Raw genomic sequence first — 16,615 nt, 5'->3', positions numbered from 1 at the left:
AGTTAATTGATTTTATTCACACCAGCCATAATCTAATTAAACAGCCCATTCAGGTAACGTTGTGTTTAAAATCTTATATTTTATATTTGAAAAGTGTGACCGGAAGTGTTATTTTTCCGGCTGAATTGGTCAACCGAGCTTTTATTTTGAAATGACAACAGGAAGTCATGGTAACTGTTTGTACATTGACAGCGTTCGACCGGCCGAAGTCATCGGGACTGAGGGAAAGACTTTACCGCCGCCGCCGCCGCTTCCCTCCCGTCCGGTTTTTAACGGTTAATACAAGAGATTAACATATAAGTTTTTCACGGATATACCGGCTTTTAACGGCCGTGGATTCAGTCGTTACTTTTTTCTCTCAGCGGTGTTCACAGTGTTCGTCACCCCGCGGCTGGCGGCTAGCATCGGTTACTGCTGCTAAACATGGTGGCCTGTCGGCAACAAGAAGCAACGAGTCCAGTTTGGGGATTTTAGAGGATAAAACAGGCACTTGGACGGTTCCCTCTGTAACACACAGCTGCTGTGGACACATCACTGCCCTCATTTTCCATCTTTATCCGGAGCTTTATGGACTTGGACGTGAGGCTGCCTTTCTGTTTACGTTGTAACACTTGCAGCAGCACCGTCCGTGTTCTGTGGACCGTGGATAATCGTAGTTAGTTTACTTCAGAAGTTGCTAACCAGGCCTGTGTAAAGTTTCTGTTAAAGTTGCAGAAACATGCGCTCACAGCTGGAAAAACACGTCATATAGCAACGCGGTTTTGTTTCACGACCGTTGTGTTTATACTACGGATGACTTGACACTCGCACAGAAATGAGTTGGTGCTCAAGTGCAGCCTGCAGGAACTGTTTCACCCTCTGAGTTTCTTTAACAGTCCCCTCTCTGGGGGTTTGATTCCTTGTTAATCTGTGGATTATTATGGATTATTATTATGGCCTAATCCAAACCGCACCAGACCGGGAATTTTGGGAATAACAGCTGATACTGTCGATGATGATAGTGGTGATGATGATGACAGAGAGAAGCGATGGTTTCCCTTCGTTATAATTTTGAGTAGAGAGGAGATAATTACATGGAGACTCGCCTGACATGCCAAGGAAGGAGTTGCCACTACCTGAGGGTTGGGAGGAAGCCAGAGACTTTGATGGCAAAGTCTATTACATTGACCATATTAACCAGTGCACCAGCTGGATCGACCCCAGAGACAGGTAGGAGTGTGTATGTGTGTGTGTGTGTGTGTGTGTGTGTGTGTGTGATACAGACTATTACTAATGAATTAGATGGATGACCTTTGACCTTCTGCAGATGATCAACATGAGATAGTCATCAGTTAAAATAAAATAAATGTGATATACATATCACTATAAGACTACATGAGATTGATAGGCATTAACTAAGTGTGTTGCCTCTGCAAATAAAATAAATATTCATGTCAGATTACAGTGCATCCTGAAGCCTAATGCATATTATAAATCAGCAAATTAGTGATAAAAGATGCATACATGTTGGTCCCCTGTTAATCATCATAGCACATATATTGATTGCTTTTATTAATACCAGCCATAATGTCAGCAAAGAGCAAATGTGTGTGCTGTTTAGGCCTGGAACTCCATCCACCCCATATCCTCATTAAAAGGGTTTGTGAAATAGTTTTAAGATAGCTTGGATTTGTGCACAATAAATGTAAATTACTGTAACCTGCCAAAAAGAGATTGAAGAAGGTTGTTTTTCCTGCTCAGGGAACTGTTACACATGTGCGCAGTCCTTCATTGCAATTAGCAGCAGGCCCATAAATTCCAATTAGCAGAGAGTCCAGGAGAACAAGGAGGAAATAAATGCTGCTTAATGTCCAGGAGACTCAAAGGAAGCAGGACATAATTTCTGTGAGGCATTTATTGCACCTTTCTCTGCGTAATACCTCAAAATACAAATAAATCACAGGTTTATCCCTGCACAGCACTCAGCACAATCCATCCCGAGACCGCTGGGGGATGAAGATCTGAATCAGACTGCCAGAGATGCATGTTTAGCTTGTTCATCTCTGAAACTGGTATGACTGTCACTGAACCCGATGACCTGTCACATCCCTGTGTCAAGCTGTCTCTGATACACATTAAGCTGTAGACAGTGTCACCAAAATGTTTGCACGTAGTCTTAAGATATTGTAATGTAGCCTATATATTTTTAATTCTATATCTCTTATTTATCTGATTTATTTCATTAAACTGTCTTTGTGCTGCTGTAACACCCCCCTCGGGATCAGTGAAGTCTTATCTTCAATGAAGGTCTTTATCTACATCACATGCTTATCTCCAGGTTATGCCTATTGTACGTGTAATAGTTATTCTAAGGAGGATTATTGTGATTTTTCATAGTCTTTCAAGCAAACGTTATCTCTCCACGCCTGTATACAGATAGGTGTGCGTGTGTTAGGCAAGTGATGGTGGAGAAAAGAGCACACATAAGCTCCCGCATGTTGCCAAGCAGAGCTACGATGATAAGTCGATTGACAGAATATGAGTCAACAACCTTTTTTAATACTCAGTTAATCCTTTAGGTCTGTTTTCAAGCAAAAATTCTGAACATTTGATGGTTCCAACTTCTCCTGCAGCTAATGTTTTTCATTACCAGATTGTTTTTCATTAAGGCCTAATTGTTCCAAAAATGGCCCAGAAAATTTCCCACAGCCGAAGGTGATGTATTCAGATGTCTTAGCTGTCAAAAACCCAAAGATATTCAAGTTAAGATCATGTATCCTCACATTTAAGAAGCGAGAACCAGCATCATATTTGCTCACAAGAAATTGAGACACAGCTGGGGAAATGAGAATAAGAAATCCAGACGGGACATTTGCAGAAGAAACAGTGTTGCTGTAGGTATCATTTGGATGAGTGTGGCAGCGGTAGCCAAGACTGGAAGCAGCTTTAAGCGAGAGTAAAGAACAGCAGAATGACAATGAGGGGAAATCTTAATAAGAACACAGGCAGTAAAGTCTCCTGCACAAATGATGTCTGCTTTCACAACTGCAGTGTTCTCTTATTTGAATTAGAAATGCAACCTTGAACCAGGTTGACGTCCTTAAGTGAATGCATCTGGAAGATACTGGAGATGATAAACAAGGCTTTCATTCTCACAGTGGGTTCCGTTCATAAAGTGATGTCTCATTAGCCTTGAAAGGGGAGACGGGGAATAAACAGAGGGCAGGACTTCCTCAGTCCTGTTCGAATCGTTATAGAAAGAACATGTTAGAATTCACAGAGAAAACTCCCATAGGTTTGTACCCTTAAGAAATACCCTAAGTAATACATTCAGTTGAGAATGAAAAGGTTATTTTCAGTATGGTTATATTGCATATTTTGCATGATTGGATTTATTATTCACACCTTGATGGATGTGTGTTTCTCTGCCAACTTAATGTTGTATGTCCTGTATTAGTTTTCATAGCAACACATCTTCATAGAGACATAAATTGGCACATGAGAGCCCCATGCCAATAACCCGTCCCTACCAGTTAACTACAAATCATGTTTACACCACCATACAGTAGCAGGCCATCAGTGTCTAGTTTCCTGTATTCCAGCCAGCCATTGGGTTTACATTCATTTTACTGCAGCGTGAAAAAGGAGTGAACCTACAGATACTCAAAACTTGAAATGAGTCATCCGTCATGGTGAACATCTCATTGCTGTCATTGTTTCGGCAAGGTTACATTACCATCATACATGAATGCAGCTGCTTGCGTGTTCAAGGACGCTTCACAGGGGAACATTTCTGAGCTATGTAGTCAACACCAAGGGAACATGATGTTCACTGAGGTGGATTACTTACAGCATCTCAAATAAGTTTCAAGGCTTTGCAAGTTGTTTTTCTTGCTATAGCGAAACGGATGTCAGCTAAGGTTCCCCGGTAAGCCGAAACTCATAGTAAAGAGAATGTAAGCCAGTGGCAGCCAGGAAGGTCGAACACCACAGTAACAAGAAATGGAAGCTGGTAGTTTTCTGACAGATTGAAAGCCACAGTGAAATGAATGAAAGCCAATGGCTGCCCAGAAGGTCGAACACTATAGTAAAATACAAATAGATGCCAGAAGCTGTCCAATATATTGAAACCTATAGTAAAATGGATGAAAGCCAATGGCTGCCCAGAAGGTCGAACACCACAGTAACAAGAAATGGAAGCCAATAGCCCTCTGACAGATTGAAAGCTATAGTAAAATGGATGAAAGCCAATGGCTGCCCAGAAGGTCGAACACCACAGTAACAAGAAATGGAAGCCAATAGCTCCCTGACAGATTGAAAGCTATAGTAAAATGGATGAAAGTCAATGGCTGCCTGGAACAACGCAGTAAAATGGATGGAAGACATTGGCTGTGAAGTCTGGGTGCGGAACATGATGGCTTCTCATTCGGAATGAAATAAATCTGATTATACAACAGTTAGTTCCGGCCCTGCAATCTGATTGGTCGAGAGACAGTAAAACCGTGATGATGTTGGAGTACAACATCATCACGGTTATTTCACTGTGTATGTATCACTCCGCCTCACAGCTGATTGCAATCAACAATCAAATCAAAACTGACGGTTAGTGTCAGTTAGGTCAGCAGTTGCGTTGTAGGCTAATTAATTCATCCACTGTCAAACAGCCAAAAATATGGATTTATTTCCTAAAATAAGTTTTGAATTGAACTATGAATGGTCATCAGAGGAAGATGAAGGAGAGGAGAAGCTGAATCCATCTGAGCACACATCCAGGTTTGTCAGTGTTTCATCAGCGGAGCTCAATGACTTGGAGAAAAGCAACATACTGTCAGATCAGAAGGCAGAGTCGGCTGTGCCTGTGAAGCCACAGTCCACCATGCAGTCACCAGAGACTTATTTCACCGGCTGCACAATTAATGGAAATGTGCAGATAAATGTGTATAAAGAGTAAGTGCCTGGCGCACCATGTCTGCGTTACATAGCAACGGTGACAGCGGAGTCCTGAGGGAACTATTTTTATTGGCAGAAGACAAATAAAATGCTTAAATTATCTATTTTGTCCTCATTTTTCAACATTTCTTAATCAGCCTTGCTTATTTAACTGTTGAACTGTTGTATTAAATTAATATCATACTCGAGCTCATGATGTTGTACTGTGATATCGTCACAGCTGTGATTCGGCCTACGACCGGGCTTGTTTTGCTTATATTCTTGAAGCAGCAGTACGACAACAACCTTGTTCTGCTAATGCTTCGTCTGTTGAGGAGAAGAAGGGAGGTAGAAGGTCGAAGAAGGGAGATAGAAGACCGTGCTGTGGCGAATGGAAACCGGTGAGTGCAACGAGTCCAACTGCTCTATCTCAGCCCGTTGCTGTGTGCGCTATATACGTCATCGCACCAGAAGGGCAAGGAAATGAGCATGCGCAGAAAGATTGGAATGAACTTAAAGAGGAATGAGTGTATACAAGTGCGAGGAATTCTTTCTTTCGGAATTAGAAACGGAATATTCCAGCCCCTTACATTGGATTGAATTTTCAATTGCATTGGCCATTTTCATTCTGAATTAGGTGTTCACTTTTAATAGGAATGGACTTTCTTTCTGAATGAAAAGGGAATTAAACTGTCCATGTAAACGCACTCACTGTGCCTAAAAATGCAGAACCATCATTTACAGCTTTATTTTTGTACAATTTGAATTTTTTGGTCGTTTTCTACATACTTTCTCTAATTTCAGACAATTTGGAGATGAAGATAACAGTTTCACCACAAGGTCTGATTAGTAGCTTGTCTGGCGCTTTCAATCACATCACAATATTTTGATCTACAAGGTATTTAAGGGTATTTTTTAATTTTGCTGTCTGAGCTCTTCAGCTTAATCGCAACCTGCTTGAGGAGCTTAGGCAAAATCCCTGTCATCCTTTTAATACTTCATAAAAAAGTCCTGGGATAATTGGTTGGGCACAGCATTGTGTAAAAAACAGTGTATCAGTTAGTAAGAAGGTGATTTTAATAGTTTTTACATTGAGTGCACAGTTTAGAAAACACCTAATAGACATTTATTTCATGCTCAAGTCATCAAAATTTATGTTTTTCATTGGCAGAAAATGGATATATGATGGTGGACTTGAGGTAAAGAATTCTCTAACATGTTTAAGATATTTAAAAATACAGCATACTTCATTTGGTTTGTCAAAGTGCTCAAATTTATGTTGGTCTCAAACCAGAAAAACTGATTTGTCCATTTTCCCAATTCAGGTACCAAATTACCAGAGTTATTTTCTTCCTCTCTGTATTTCTCCCAGGGTGCCTCCTGCTTCATTTACATTCCTGTAATTACACATCAGGTCTTGAGGTGTGAGTTACCTTTTTTCCCCTCTCTCTCTCTCTCTCATATAGAAATCCATCAGTGTAATAGGCTTAGAGTACTAAGCATGCAGCACTACATGACAGAGTCCTGCTTGTACGAAAACGCAGCGTAGAGGGGAGGGCAGATTTTTTTAAGGGGGACTCGTTTTTCATCTTTACCAGTTACTTAAGACCCCTCGGACTTTGACACCAAATCCCTTTAATGGCTTATGTCTGGAATTCGGGAGGCTTAGGGGTTGTTTTTTTCTTTTCTGTGTGGCTGTTTGGTGTGAGAGAACACATAAAGTCTTTACTTATTGCATTAGGTTGACTTTGTCCCTGTATTTCACACGTTTTATGTATGTAGTTGATGCTGTTATCCAGGGGGGCAATGAATCAACTGTACAACATGTTTCAGTTCCTTAGTCATCGGCACTACAAGCAAACAGTCAGTAGATGGGAATGCAAGAGTCATAGCTGTTATCCTCCAGTTTTAGAAATGTGACAAAAAATTTTCATGTCCTATTAAAATGCTCTGACATATTCACTGCCTTTACTATAAATTTGCAGGGTTAAAACAACAAATTTGCCATTTTACTGGTTTAATTTTTTTTGGTGTTGCATGCTTAAATGTATAAGAATAGCACAGATGTGATACCAAAGTTTGATTTTTACTATGTTTATTTTTTGTCACACCCTGCTACTATGTGCACGACTGTCTTAGATCAGTCGTGGCACTGTGTGCACTGGGATTTAGAAGATATTTGTCTACAGGTTAATCTGTCAATAATGGTTTTGATTAATCTGTAGCTGAAACCACCAAACATTTGGAAACCTGTTTCAGTGTTCATATGAGGCACCTGACTTTTGTTATAAGACCTGAAAAATTGTAAATGTATCCTTTAAAGGATATTTGAGTATCAGCTTGATGAGTTTTCTCATGTATTGGTATCACTGGTCAGATGCCTAAAATCTTTGGTTGCATCAGGCTTTTGCAGATAATGCTGAGTAATGTTCAGGATCCATATAACACACTCAAATGACCTCTCTGAGTGGTTTTCCGTGCAATCCGGAGTGAGACAAGGGTGCATCATCTCCCCTATCCTCTTCCTGGTCGCCACAGACTGGATCACAACCAACACCACAGCAGGCAGACCCAGAGGCACCCAGTGGACTCTGTTCTCCCAGCTGGAAGATCTTGACTTCGCTGACGATCTTGCTCTTCTATCAACCAACCAGTACAACATGAAGGCTAAAACTGATAGGCTGAACAACTTTGCCAGACAAGTTGGGCTCAGTATCAACACCTCCAAAACACAAGTGATGTGTGTCAGCTCCATCCCCACAGTGCCCATCCTTGTTAATGAGGAACCACTTGAGTTTGTGGAAGATTTCACCTATCTGGGCAGCCTCATCAGTAAGGACAGCGGGGCATCAAAAGACATCAAAGCAAGGCTGGGAAATGCTCAGGGTGCCTTCTCCCAACTCCGTCCCATCTGGAGATCAAAACAATACAGCCTTAAAATGAATATGCTCCTATATAACAGCAATGTAAAGTCTGTTCTGCTGTACGGTTCAGAGAGCTGGCGAGTTGTCAAAACAGACATGAGGAGAATGGAAGTGTTCCATAATGGATGCCTCCGACGAATACGCCAGATCTTTTGGCCTAACGAGATCTCCAACAATGAACTGTACAAGAAAACGGGAAGCTGAACATCACCAAGGAGATTGGAACAGATGAACCTGTCGTGGGGAGAGACTCGCGACATGCTGTCAGGGACCGAATGCAATGGAGAGTGCTCACTGAAGCCTTATGTCCCATAGGGGACGAAGAGGAGTAAGTAAGTAAGGGCCTTACCCAAACCAGACCCTACCCACTCCCACTCGGTTGCAGAGTGTAACTCCATTTGTAGTCACAGCCGAATGACGCTCCCCTTCATGAAGGTGTGGGTGTAAATACAGCGGCAAGCTTTGGGGCAAACTTCCCTCTTGGCGGTGTAAAAGGCTGTTGTAACTTTTTGTAAACATGGAGAAAAATAATATGCCGCCATTGGTTACCTGAATTTTTGTATATTATCCTTTTGTCATTAAAAGAAATAAATAACTTGTTATATAAAGGGCGACTGTTGCTCAGAGGTAGAGCTGGTTGTCCACTGATAGGAAGATCGGCACTTTGATCCCTGGCTCTTACAGTCCGCATGTTGAAGTATCCGTGGGCAAGATGCTGAACCCCAAATTGCTCTCGATGGCTGTTACATCAGTGTGTGAGTGGATACTGAGTAGCAGGGGGCACCATGTATGGTAGCTTTGGCCACCAGTGTGTGACTGTGTGTGTGAATGAGTGAATGTTACTCGTAGGGTAAAAGCACTTTGAGTGGTCGGAAGACAAATGTGCTATACAAGTGCAGTCCATTTAAAGTTTTGTTTTTGTAAGGGTAGTAGCCAAGAACTTGATTTGTACGGAGCGTCTTCTATTATGAACACAGCATGGCATTGCACTTGGTTAGTGAGGCAGCATTGTTGCAGATTTGCTGTTGGAGGGTTTTTAAACCCACTTCCACTCCCCTGTAGTTGGTTGGGATGGCACTTAATGTGGCTGACCCTCTGTGTGAACGTAGAAACATGGGGGAAGTGGGTAGGGGGAGGGTGTAGGGGGTGGTTTGGGAAAGGCCCATATTCTGCCGATAGACTCTGTCTGATGTGGTGGACCCCTGATTCTGTTCACCTGATGTTTAGTCATGCTTTAGTCAAGCCACTGATACAATGTTCAGGTGTCACTCACCTGTCCTGTCTGCCAGTGGTACACCCACTTCAGGGTCTTGTGTTTTTGGTTGGCAGCTACTTTGTGTTTAGTTTTTACTTCGGGCCATGTCTGTCCCCAGTCATTGTGCCACAAACCATCAGTAGTGACTCTCAGAACACTGTCGTGGAATTGAAGTGTGAATATGTGTCAGGACAACAACAAGTGAAATGAATAATAGATTGAAGTAGTTGTCATGTTTGGTTTGGTTCTAACATTTTGTTGTACACAATAATTTATTGGCGGTCGGCCTCAATTCATTTTGACTCCTAGTGAGAACGGACACTCGTCACTGTAGTTGCAGGTGGAATGAAGACTTTCTCCTTTTCGTGAAATTCCTCTGGTTGCTTTACACTTCAACACTTGGAGGCAGTGAGAAAGAGTAGAAACCTTCCCAAACAAAGTCCTTTAAAACACACACTCACTCACACATTCCTGAAACACACGACGTGAAGGACCGAGCAGCGCGCAGACTCACCAGCCAAAGGCCTGATTCATCTGAAATCCCTTTCACTGCTTGCCAAGGTGCACGGGGTCAAAGTGCAGCCCTGCAAACTGTTAACTAGGATCTAAGCAGAGGCTGGCTCGCACACCGCTGCAGAGTAGTTCTCTTTAATACATAACCAACTGTCTTATAACTTATTCATCTGTGGCAGCTCACAACAGCAGCATTACTACAGAGCTGAAGTGTTTTCCCAAGCTGACACAGTAATATATGCACCGCTCAAATGTGTAGCCAGACAGCAGACATCGGTGGTGCTTCTCACCGCTATAACAGCACATTTTCACAGTGTTTATGTTTTTGTGTGCAAAATAATATCTACTCTGCAGATGCACAGACTTCAACATAAGTCAGTTAATTTAAATCTTTTTACTGGCATTGCCCCTGTTATTTTAAACACCCATTTCCCACTCTTTATTTTTTTTGTTTTGAAATTAAATGTACCACTAATTAGTATCATAATCAGTCCTTCTAGAATTTTATAGCCTGTACATTCACAACAGTTCACCAGAAAAATAAACAGTTGTTCAAAAATGTAAGTAATCATTGGTTGTGGCACCAATTTGCACCCAGGGCAGCACATCCAGCTGTGAGCTGCCACCACATTAACACATCTGTTTTTGTGACCTGTCACTCAGTCACAGATACAAACATTTCTCCTCTGTGCTGTGATATTACAAAAGCCACACTTCACTGCTTGTTCAGGGAAGAGGAAGCAAAGATGGTTAAGATTGCTGAAATATTTCCCACTATCAAACGTAGTTGTACTTATTAGAAAAACGTGGGTTAGACAACATGTTTGACCGGTTAAATACCAAAGAAACACCAAAGAACAATACACCTCACTACACAATAGACCTGGAAATGTAAGGACGTCACCAGTGGATTTTTCCCTTTGCGGTTCAGTAGTGTTCACTTTCATGCTTGTTTTACCTCACTTTTGGCATTATCAGTATCTGCTGTTTGCTTTGATTATAATGTCAGTAAAATCTTATCTACCTGTTCAGCAACAGAAACATTTACATTTTATATAACGTGATTACCCACAGAGATGTTGCATAAGTGCAGTAAGTGAAATAAGATTTGATTCCTACATCACATGGGTTGCAAGGAGGCTCAGAGCCTACATGATCCTTGATGAGAGGTGAGAGAAGTTCTCTGAGAAAACCAGAAGCTGAGGACACAGAAATATGAAAGAAATTCAAGGGACCAGTGAGCTTTGAATTTATTGCAGCCATGTGAAAACTTTCCCATTATAGTCCAGGGTTTAGGAATGTAGAAAGACAGCAAGACATTGACATCTTTGTGTGTGTGTGTGTGTGTGTCTTTGTGTGTCTTTAAACTCATCCTGCCTGGTGCCCTCCAGAGGAAGAATCACAGATATCTGATGGTTTTTTTTTATTTGAATATCTAATGTACCTGCAGCCCTACAGGACTGCCACATTGTAGTGCTGATAACATTTGGAATATTCTATTACATCCATGTTATTTTAACATCATTTCTTCTCCCTTTCTTTGTTATTTTTTTTGCCATTTTTCAAATTATTCTCAACAAACCTTTCCTAAAGTATAATAATAAAGAAAACAAGGCAGTCACATTTAAAAGGTGGGCACGGGCTCTTAAAACTTATTCAGCATATAAGGTTTCCGCCAAACTTCAAGAGGACTGAAATGAGGGGGAAAAATAAAACCTAATGGGTGACAAAAGAAGGAAAAGAAAATATCAGGATGTTGTTTTAAAAAAAGGAATCAGCTAAAATTGAGTATGTAGCCCTTTTAAATTCCTCAGAGTGCAATATCATCCATCCACCCTTGCAGTGACGCACTGAATGCATGTCGTCAGGTGAAAGGAATGTTATCTGGTTAACACGCCGTCACTTTTATGAGGGTAATGTGCTGAAAGACTGAGGCAAATATCTGCTGTCATTTGTCTTTTTTAATGATGATTTCTTATTTTATTGGGAAGCTTTGTCAGTTAAGCAAAATGGATTATACTATGAGGGTGGAAGGAGTTTTGTGTGTGTGTGTGTGTGTGTGTGTGTTATTGTTACCGTTGGACCTTGAGCGACTGTGAAATGTAGTTGGAAGCCTTATAACTTGACTTAAGGTATTTATACGGCGCTCTGAATGAATGTTTCTCTGCATCGCCGTCTGACTCACAGTTCAGATATGCAGCCCGCCTCCCTGTGTGTTTGCACTCTGCCGCACGCTTTGTCAGTTTGCATTAGAGCGCCGGGGCCCGGCCTGGCTGTTTACCTTGGTATGTGAAACCTGGGGGTGTGTGTACTTGGCTTTTGCTGATATTGGGCTTTAAAGGCCAATATGGTATTGATATCATACAAATTAATTTTTGACCACTTTGATGCCAAAACATTGCAGGAATTCAGTGTTTTCCTCCCAGAGTTTTAGTCCCAGATAAGCTTCTTAAAAAACATGCAGACCATCATGTGATAGGCTTAGCAGTTATATAAGGCAGAGTTACCCACTCTTAGCATAAGTGGGAGGATAAAGGTCCACATTACGTCAGTTTAAAGTCTGTAATTGCCTCGAAATGTGGCTAATTTGTGGTAGAAAAACGACAGGTGAAACAAAACTGCAGGTCTTTTCTATTTTTATCAATCCCGGGTGTAGTCGGGATGAGCCCTCAGCTCAAGACAATATGCTTTTGAGTGCCATGCGTACGCTTGTGTATGTGTATGAATTTTTCCATCAGTAAGACTTGCCTAACCTGCCATTAAACCTGGTATGAGCAACATTGCAAAGCTCGGACTGGTCGATGAGCAGCATGCTGTCAGTCCACATGGATAAATGGCAACACTGCAAGTCATCCATGTGACAAAAAGCTGTTCATCTGAGCAATCTGGTACCAATCTGATGTCACAGATACCAGCCTCAAAGCAGTCTGTAATGGCTGTGAAAGCAATCGAACTAACCCATCTGAGATATTTTGATATTCAACATTTTGATGGAGTTGAGATCAATCTGTGAGAAACTGAGAAAAAAACAGTTGCCGTCTGTTGCTTCCATCTCTGGAGCAAGTTGTTGAAGCTTGTGCAGACACACCAGGGGCATTGACAAAATGTTTGAAACAGATTTGATATAACCCCAAATTTCAAATTAGCCTCAAAGGTCTTTACCCCATTCTTCGATCCCTGATTGCCCACTCATGGACAGCCATGGTACGTGCCACCAGTGGTTTTATCAAAGTAGCTGTAGAAGAGATGAGTCATGCATTATGGGAAATGATGGTACTAATAAGTTATGCAAATTAAACTGAGTAAACACCAAAAACTGTGAGCAGACAGTGTGACAGTATTTATTTTTAAAGATTGGTTCTCACTTAACAAGGTACACATTTGCTTAAAATGATCTGGATGTAGTGTGGACAGTAGTCTGAGTGCAGCTGTGACTCAGAAGATGGAGTGGTTTCATTCTTGAGAAAGAATGTGATTGAGTAACTGAGAAGCACAGTGTAAGTTGCTTTTAGGGCTGTAGTCTCCTGGTAGACGAGTCAATTATTTGGTCGATATGCTCTCGTCCAACCAAATTCTCATTGGTTGAATAATCGCTGTGTTACTTTCATAAGGAGAAAAGTGCTACATCAATAGCTTTCCAGGATTAATCCATTATTTCCTGCGGTGGGGGGGGGGCAGGCTAAGTTACGTGTAAAAATAGGGGTGTTTTCAAAACATCCCCGTTGTTGACAGAAAGTTGAACTCACCCACCCTCACGCTCAGCGTCATGGTGACGCAGACCTCCTGTCTGTTTCTGTGTACAACACCATTTCCCTCAGTGGAAACGAAGCTTGTATTTACTTGTATTTCACAGATAAGAAACAATAAATTGTGAAGACAATAAAGCCTCCACTAAAATAGCATTTTATGTCTTGTGTGTGATTTATCCTTCAGGGATTTATCCTGGCTTCATAACAGAGGAAATCTCTGCTCATCGCTAGGCTAATGTATACAATGTAAAATGCCATAGGCTGGTGCTAATAACATTAGCATGTTGTATTTGTTTGGAAAATGTGTTTAGTATAAGACAGTTGTTTTGTCGGTGAATGTTGTGAGCTGTAATGGAGCCAAATTATGTACCGTTACCTTTGTTACATGTTGCTGTTGTCCCTGACTTTATATGAGACAAGGGGAAGATCGCTAGACGCTAGGCTAATTTATACAATGTAAAATGCCATAGACTTGTGCTAATTACGTTAGCATGTTGTATTAGTGGGGGAAATGTGTCCAGATAAAGACAAGTGTTTGTCTGTGAATGCTGCGAGTTATAGTGAAGCTGATTTGCGTACTTGTGTTCGAAGTTGTCTCTATTAAGCCATGTTTAATGTGTGTTTAATGTGTGTTGTGAATCAACTAAACTTTACAGCACTTAACACAGTCCTCCACCGCCGACAAGTGTTTTGGAGGTATAACTGCAGAGTGACACAGACACACCACCGCAGAAGTAAAAATAATGTGCAGATTTTTTTCTTCCCACGACTAATCGATTAGTTGAAGATTATGTGCGACTTTAGTCGATGAAGATTTTCTTTGGTCGACTACAGCCTTAGTTGCTTTGGCATTAAAGTGCTATATAAATGCAGCCTGTTTACCAGTCCATGTAGTTTGTTTCTCCATGTGTAGGTCTGGGTAGGAAGAAAACTAGAAGTGGAATTTGATGGTTGGTGAGATGTGTTTGGCTTCAGGGTTAGACTGATTTTTCTTCTCCGACTTGTCAAAAAAGATGTGGATTACATTTACTGTATTGGTACATTCTGGTGGTAGCTGTGTGTTGGCTTCTGTTCTTTGTCTTTAGTGGTCTTCTAGCTGTCGCATTGGACAACAAAAAGTCAGTGTTGAGGTATAAAAATACATGGATCTCCACTACTCACCATCCCAGGATAATGAAGATAATATACCATTTCCCGGTGAACAGAGCTGCTCTTTAGATTAGGAATCAACTGGAAAAACACAAGACCCCTGAATCCTGGTCAGCAAACAAATTTACCTTATATTCTTATTATGTTTGATGATTATCCTGATCTGTGCTAGGGGTATCAAAAGACAGGGATATATTGGAATTGAAAAAAATAAGAAAAATATCCATGAGTACACACATGCCAGACAAACGTGTTTCAGGCTAACTGTTGCATTATTATCAAGGTATTTAATAATAAAATATTAGTTTTGGTCCGTATTGCCTGTTCCCAGTATGTGGAGGCTCCCACAGTCATCACAGGCAGTTAGACCACTAGAGTAATGAAGCATGTGAGAAGCACTACAAGTGGCTATTGAATGACTGACAGTGAAATGGAGGCTGGGCAGCTGCTGCCAGACGGTTCTTCGCTCCGAGAGAGAGCAGTGACGGAGAGCGACGAGTTTAGGTCAGCGACTCCCCTCGGCTCGGCGATTAGAGGATAGGATTTAGTGGGTGAGAGAAGAGAGGAATCAAATAATGGGATGTGGATACCCAGCCAGCCAACCAGCCGGCTTTTTTCTGGGATCAGCGGTTGGCAGAAGCCTCCCTGTCTTCCTGAGCTAAATTTAGAGCGAAGCTGAGGGGGTCTTCTCTGGGCCCCTTTCATTATTCATCAGCTGAAAAAGGACCCAGTTCAGTTTCTCTCCTCAGCAGCGAGCCGCTGCTCTGTTTGTTTGGATCTGCAGTCACGAAACACAAGAGGCAGCAGAGGAGAAAAGCCAAAGAGAAGAGCTTTTTACTCTGCTGGTTGTTGTCTCTCATCATGAAATTAGTGAGATGTGGTTTCCTTGCATTTGTTTGTCTGGTTGTTTATCCCATGTGATATTTCAGATGCTATTGGTGAGGACTTGGACACAGTTTAGGGGAATGATGAGTTCAATTGTCTTAATGACATTCATAAGATAACTTGTTTGTTAATGATTAATGGTTACTGATTGTCAGTGAGGAAAGGCATTGTTGCAAAATTTTCGAGAGCAGTGCCGATATCATATTTGAGTTTAAATGCCCACACCAAAGCAGTATTCATTTTAATTCATATTCTTTTTTAAATTCTCTTTTTACTGGGGCAAAGGACTCGCTTTCCATCAGACACTTTTTTTTTGTCTCATTGACATTTGTTTACAAAGAAAACAAAAAAGAGAAAAAATCTCTTACTTCTGCATGAACATATCCTTGCTTATTTGTTCATCTGTGTTCTTACAGATACATATCTATCCACACTTACACATCCCTATCTGTCTACACCTTTCCATCATTCATTTCAGATACAATAGCAAGGCAAGAAAAGAAAACAAAAGAAAAAAGACAATAAAAAACACTTAAAATAAATGAAAAAGTTATAAAACTGCCAAATAAATGTAATCTCTGTCCTTTTCACCCTCCCCTCATGCACAACCCATGTGCACAAGTGGTAGAACATTACAAACACCCATAGCAATGAACCAAGGCATTCTACAAGTTACATATCCACTCATACGAAGTCCGATCTCAAACCAGTTTTCCCAAATTCTATGAAATTTACCCAGTTCCAATCTGGAAGAAAAAGTCAACTTCTCCATCACATATATATCATGTATTACATCCACCCAGTCCTCAGTTGTTGGTGCCTCTGTCTTCAGCCATTTTCTGGTGATGGCTTTTTTACTTTTTAATTCATTTTCAGGGTTTGAGCCATTGCGACAATGCTTCCAGCACAAAGCCCATGATCACTGCTGTTAGCAGGATTCTCATTTTTAGGTTGTTTAGCTTTATTTTGCATTACAAGATCTAGGTAAACTACAAAATTAAAATACTGAAGCTAGAGCTAGAATCCCTCAGTTGTACTTCTAAGATCGTATCATTGCTACAACATCCTCATCAAGTTAATTGGAATCTCTGGACATTCATGTTTGAGCAGTTAGCTTGTCCTGTTGTCTGTGAAATTAGTACATAGGCTAACGTAACATTAGCATAACAGCTAAAGTAAAAACTGTCAGTTGTGACTCTTCAAGAAACACTTATGCCGCATTCACATGGAAT

The 16,615-nt window shown here is 41.1% G+C and overlaps 1 protein-coding gene across 1 annotated transcript in view; it reads left to right on the top strand.

Annotated features, from left to right (window-relative positions):
• Positions 1–192: 192 nt before the first annotated feature.
• wwc1 (WW and C2 domain containing 1) overlaps positions 193–16,615 on the top strand; it is a 71,336-nt gene continuing 54,913 nt past the window's right edge. Inside the window, exon 1 of the mRNA XM_033643733.2 lies at positions 193–1,209. Within this exon, the coding sequence (XP_033499624.2) occupies positions 1,091–1,209 (119 nt within the window). The 5' untranslated portion in view covers positions 193–1,090. The remainder of the gene's footprint in view (positions 1,210–16,615) is intronic.

Source organism: Epinephelus lanceolatus, chromosome 11 (assembly GCF_041903045.1).
Source record: "Epinephelus lanceolatus isolate andai-2023 chromosome 11, ASM4190304v1, whole genome shotgun sequence".
NCBI lineage: Eukaryota > Metazoa > Chordata > Actinopteri > Perciformes > Serranidae > Epinephelus > Epinephelus lanceolatus.
This window is presented reverse-complemented; position numbering and strand designations above follow the sequence as displayed.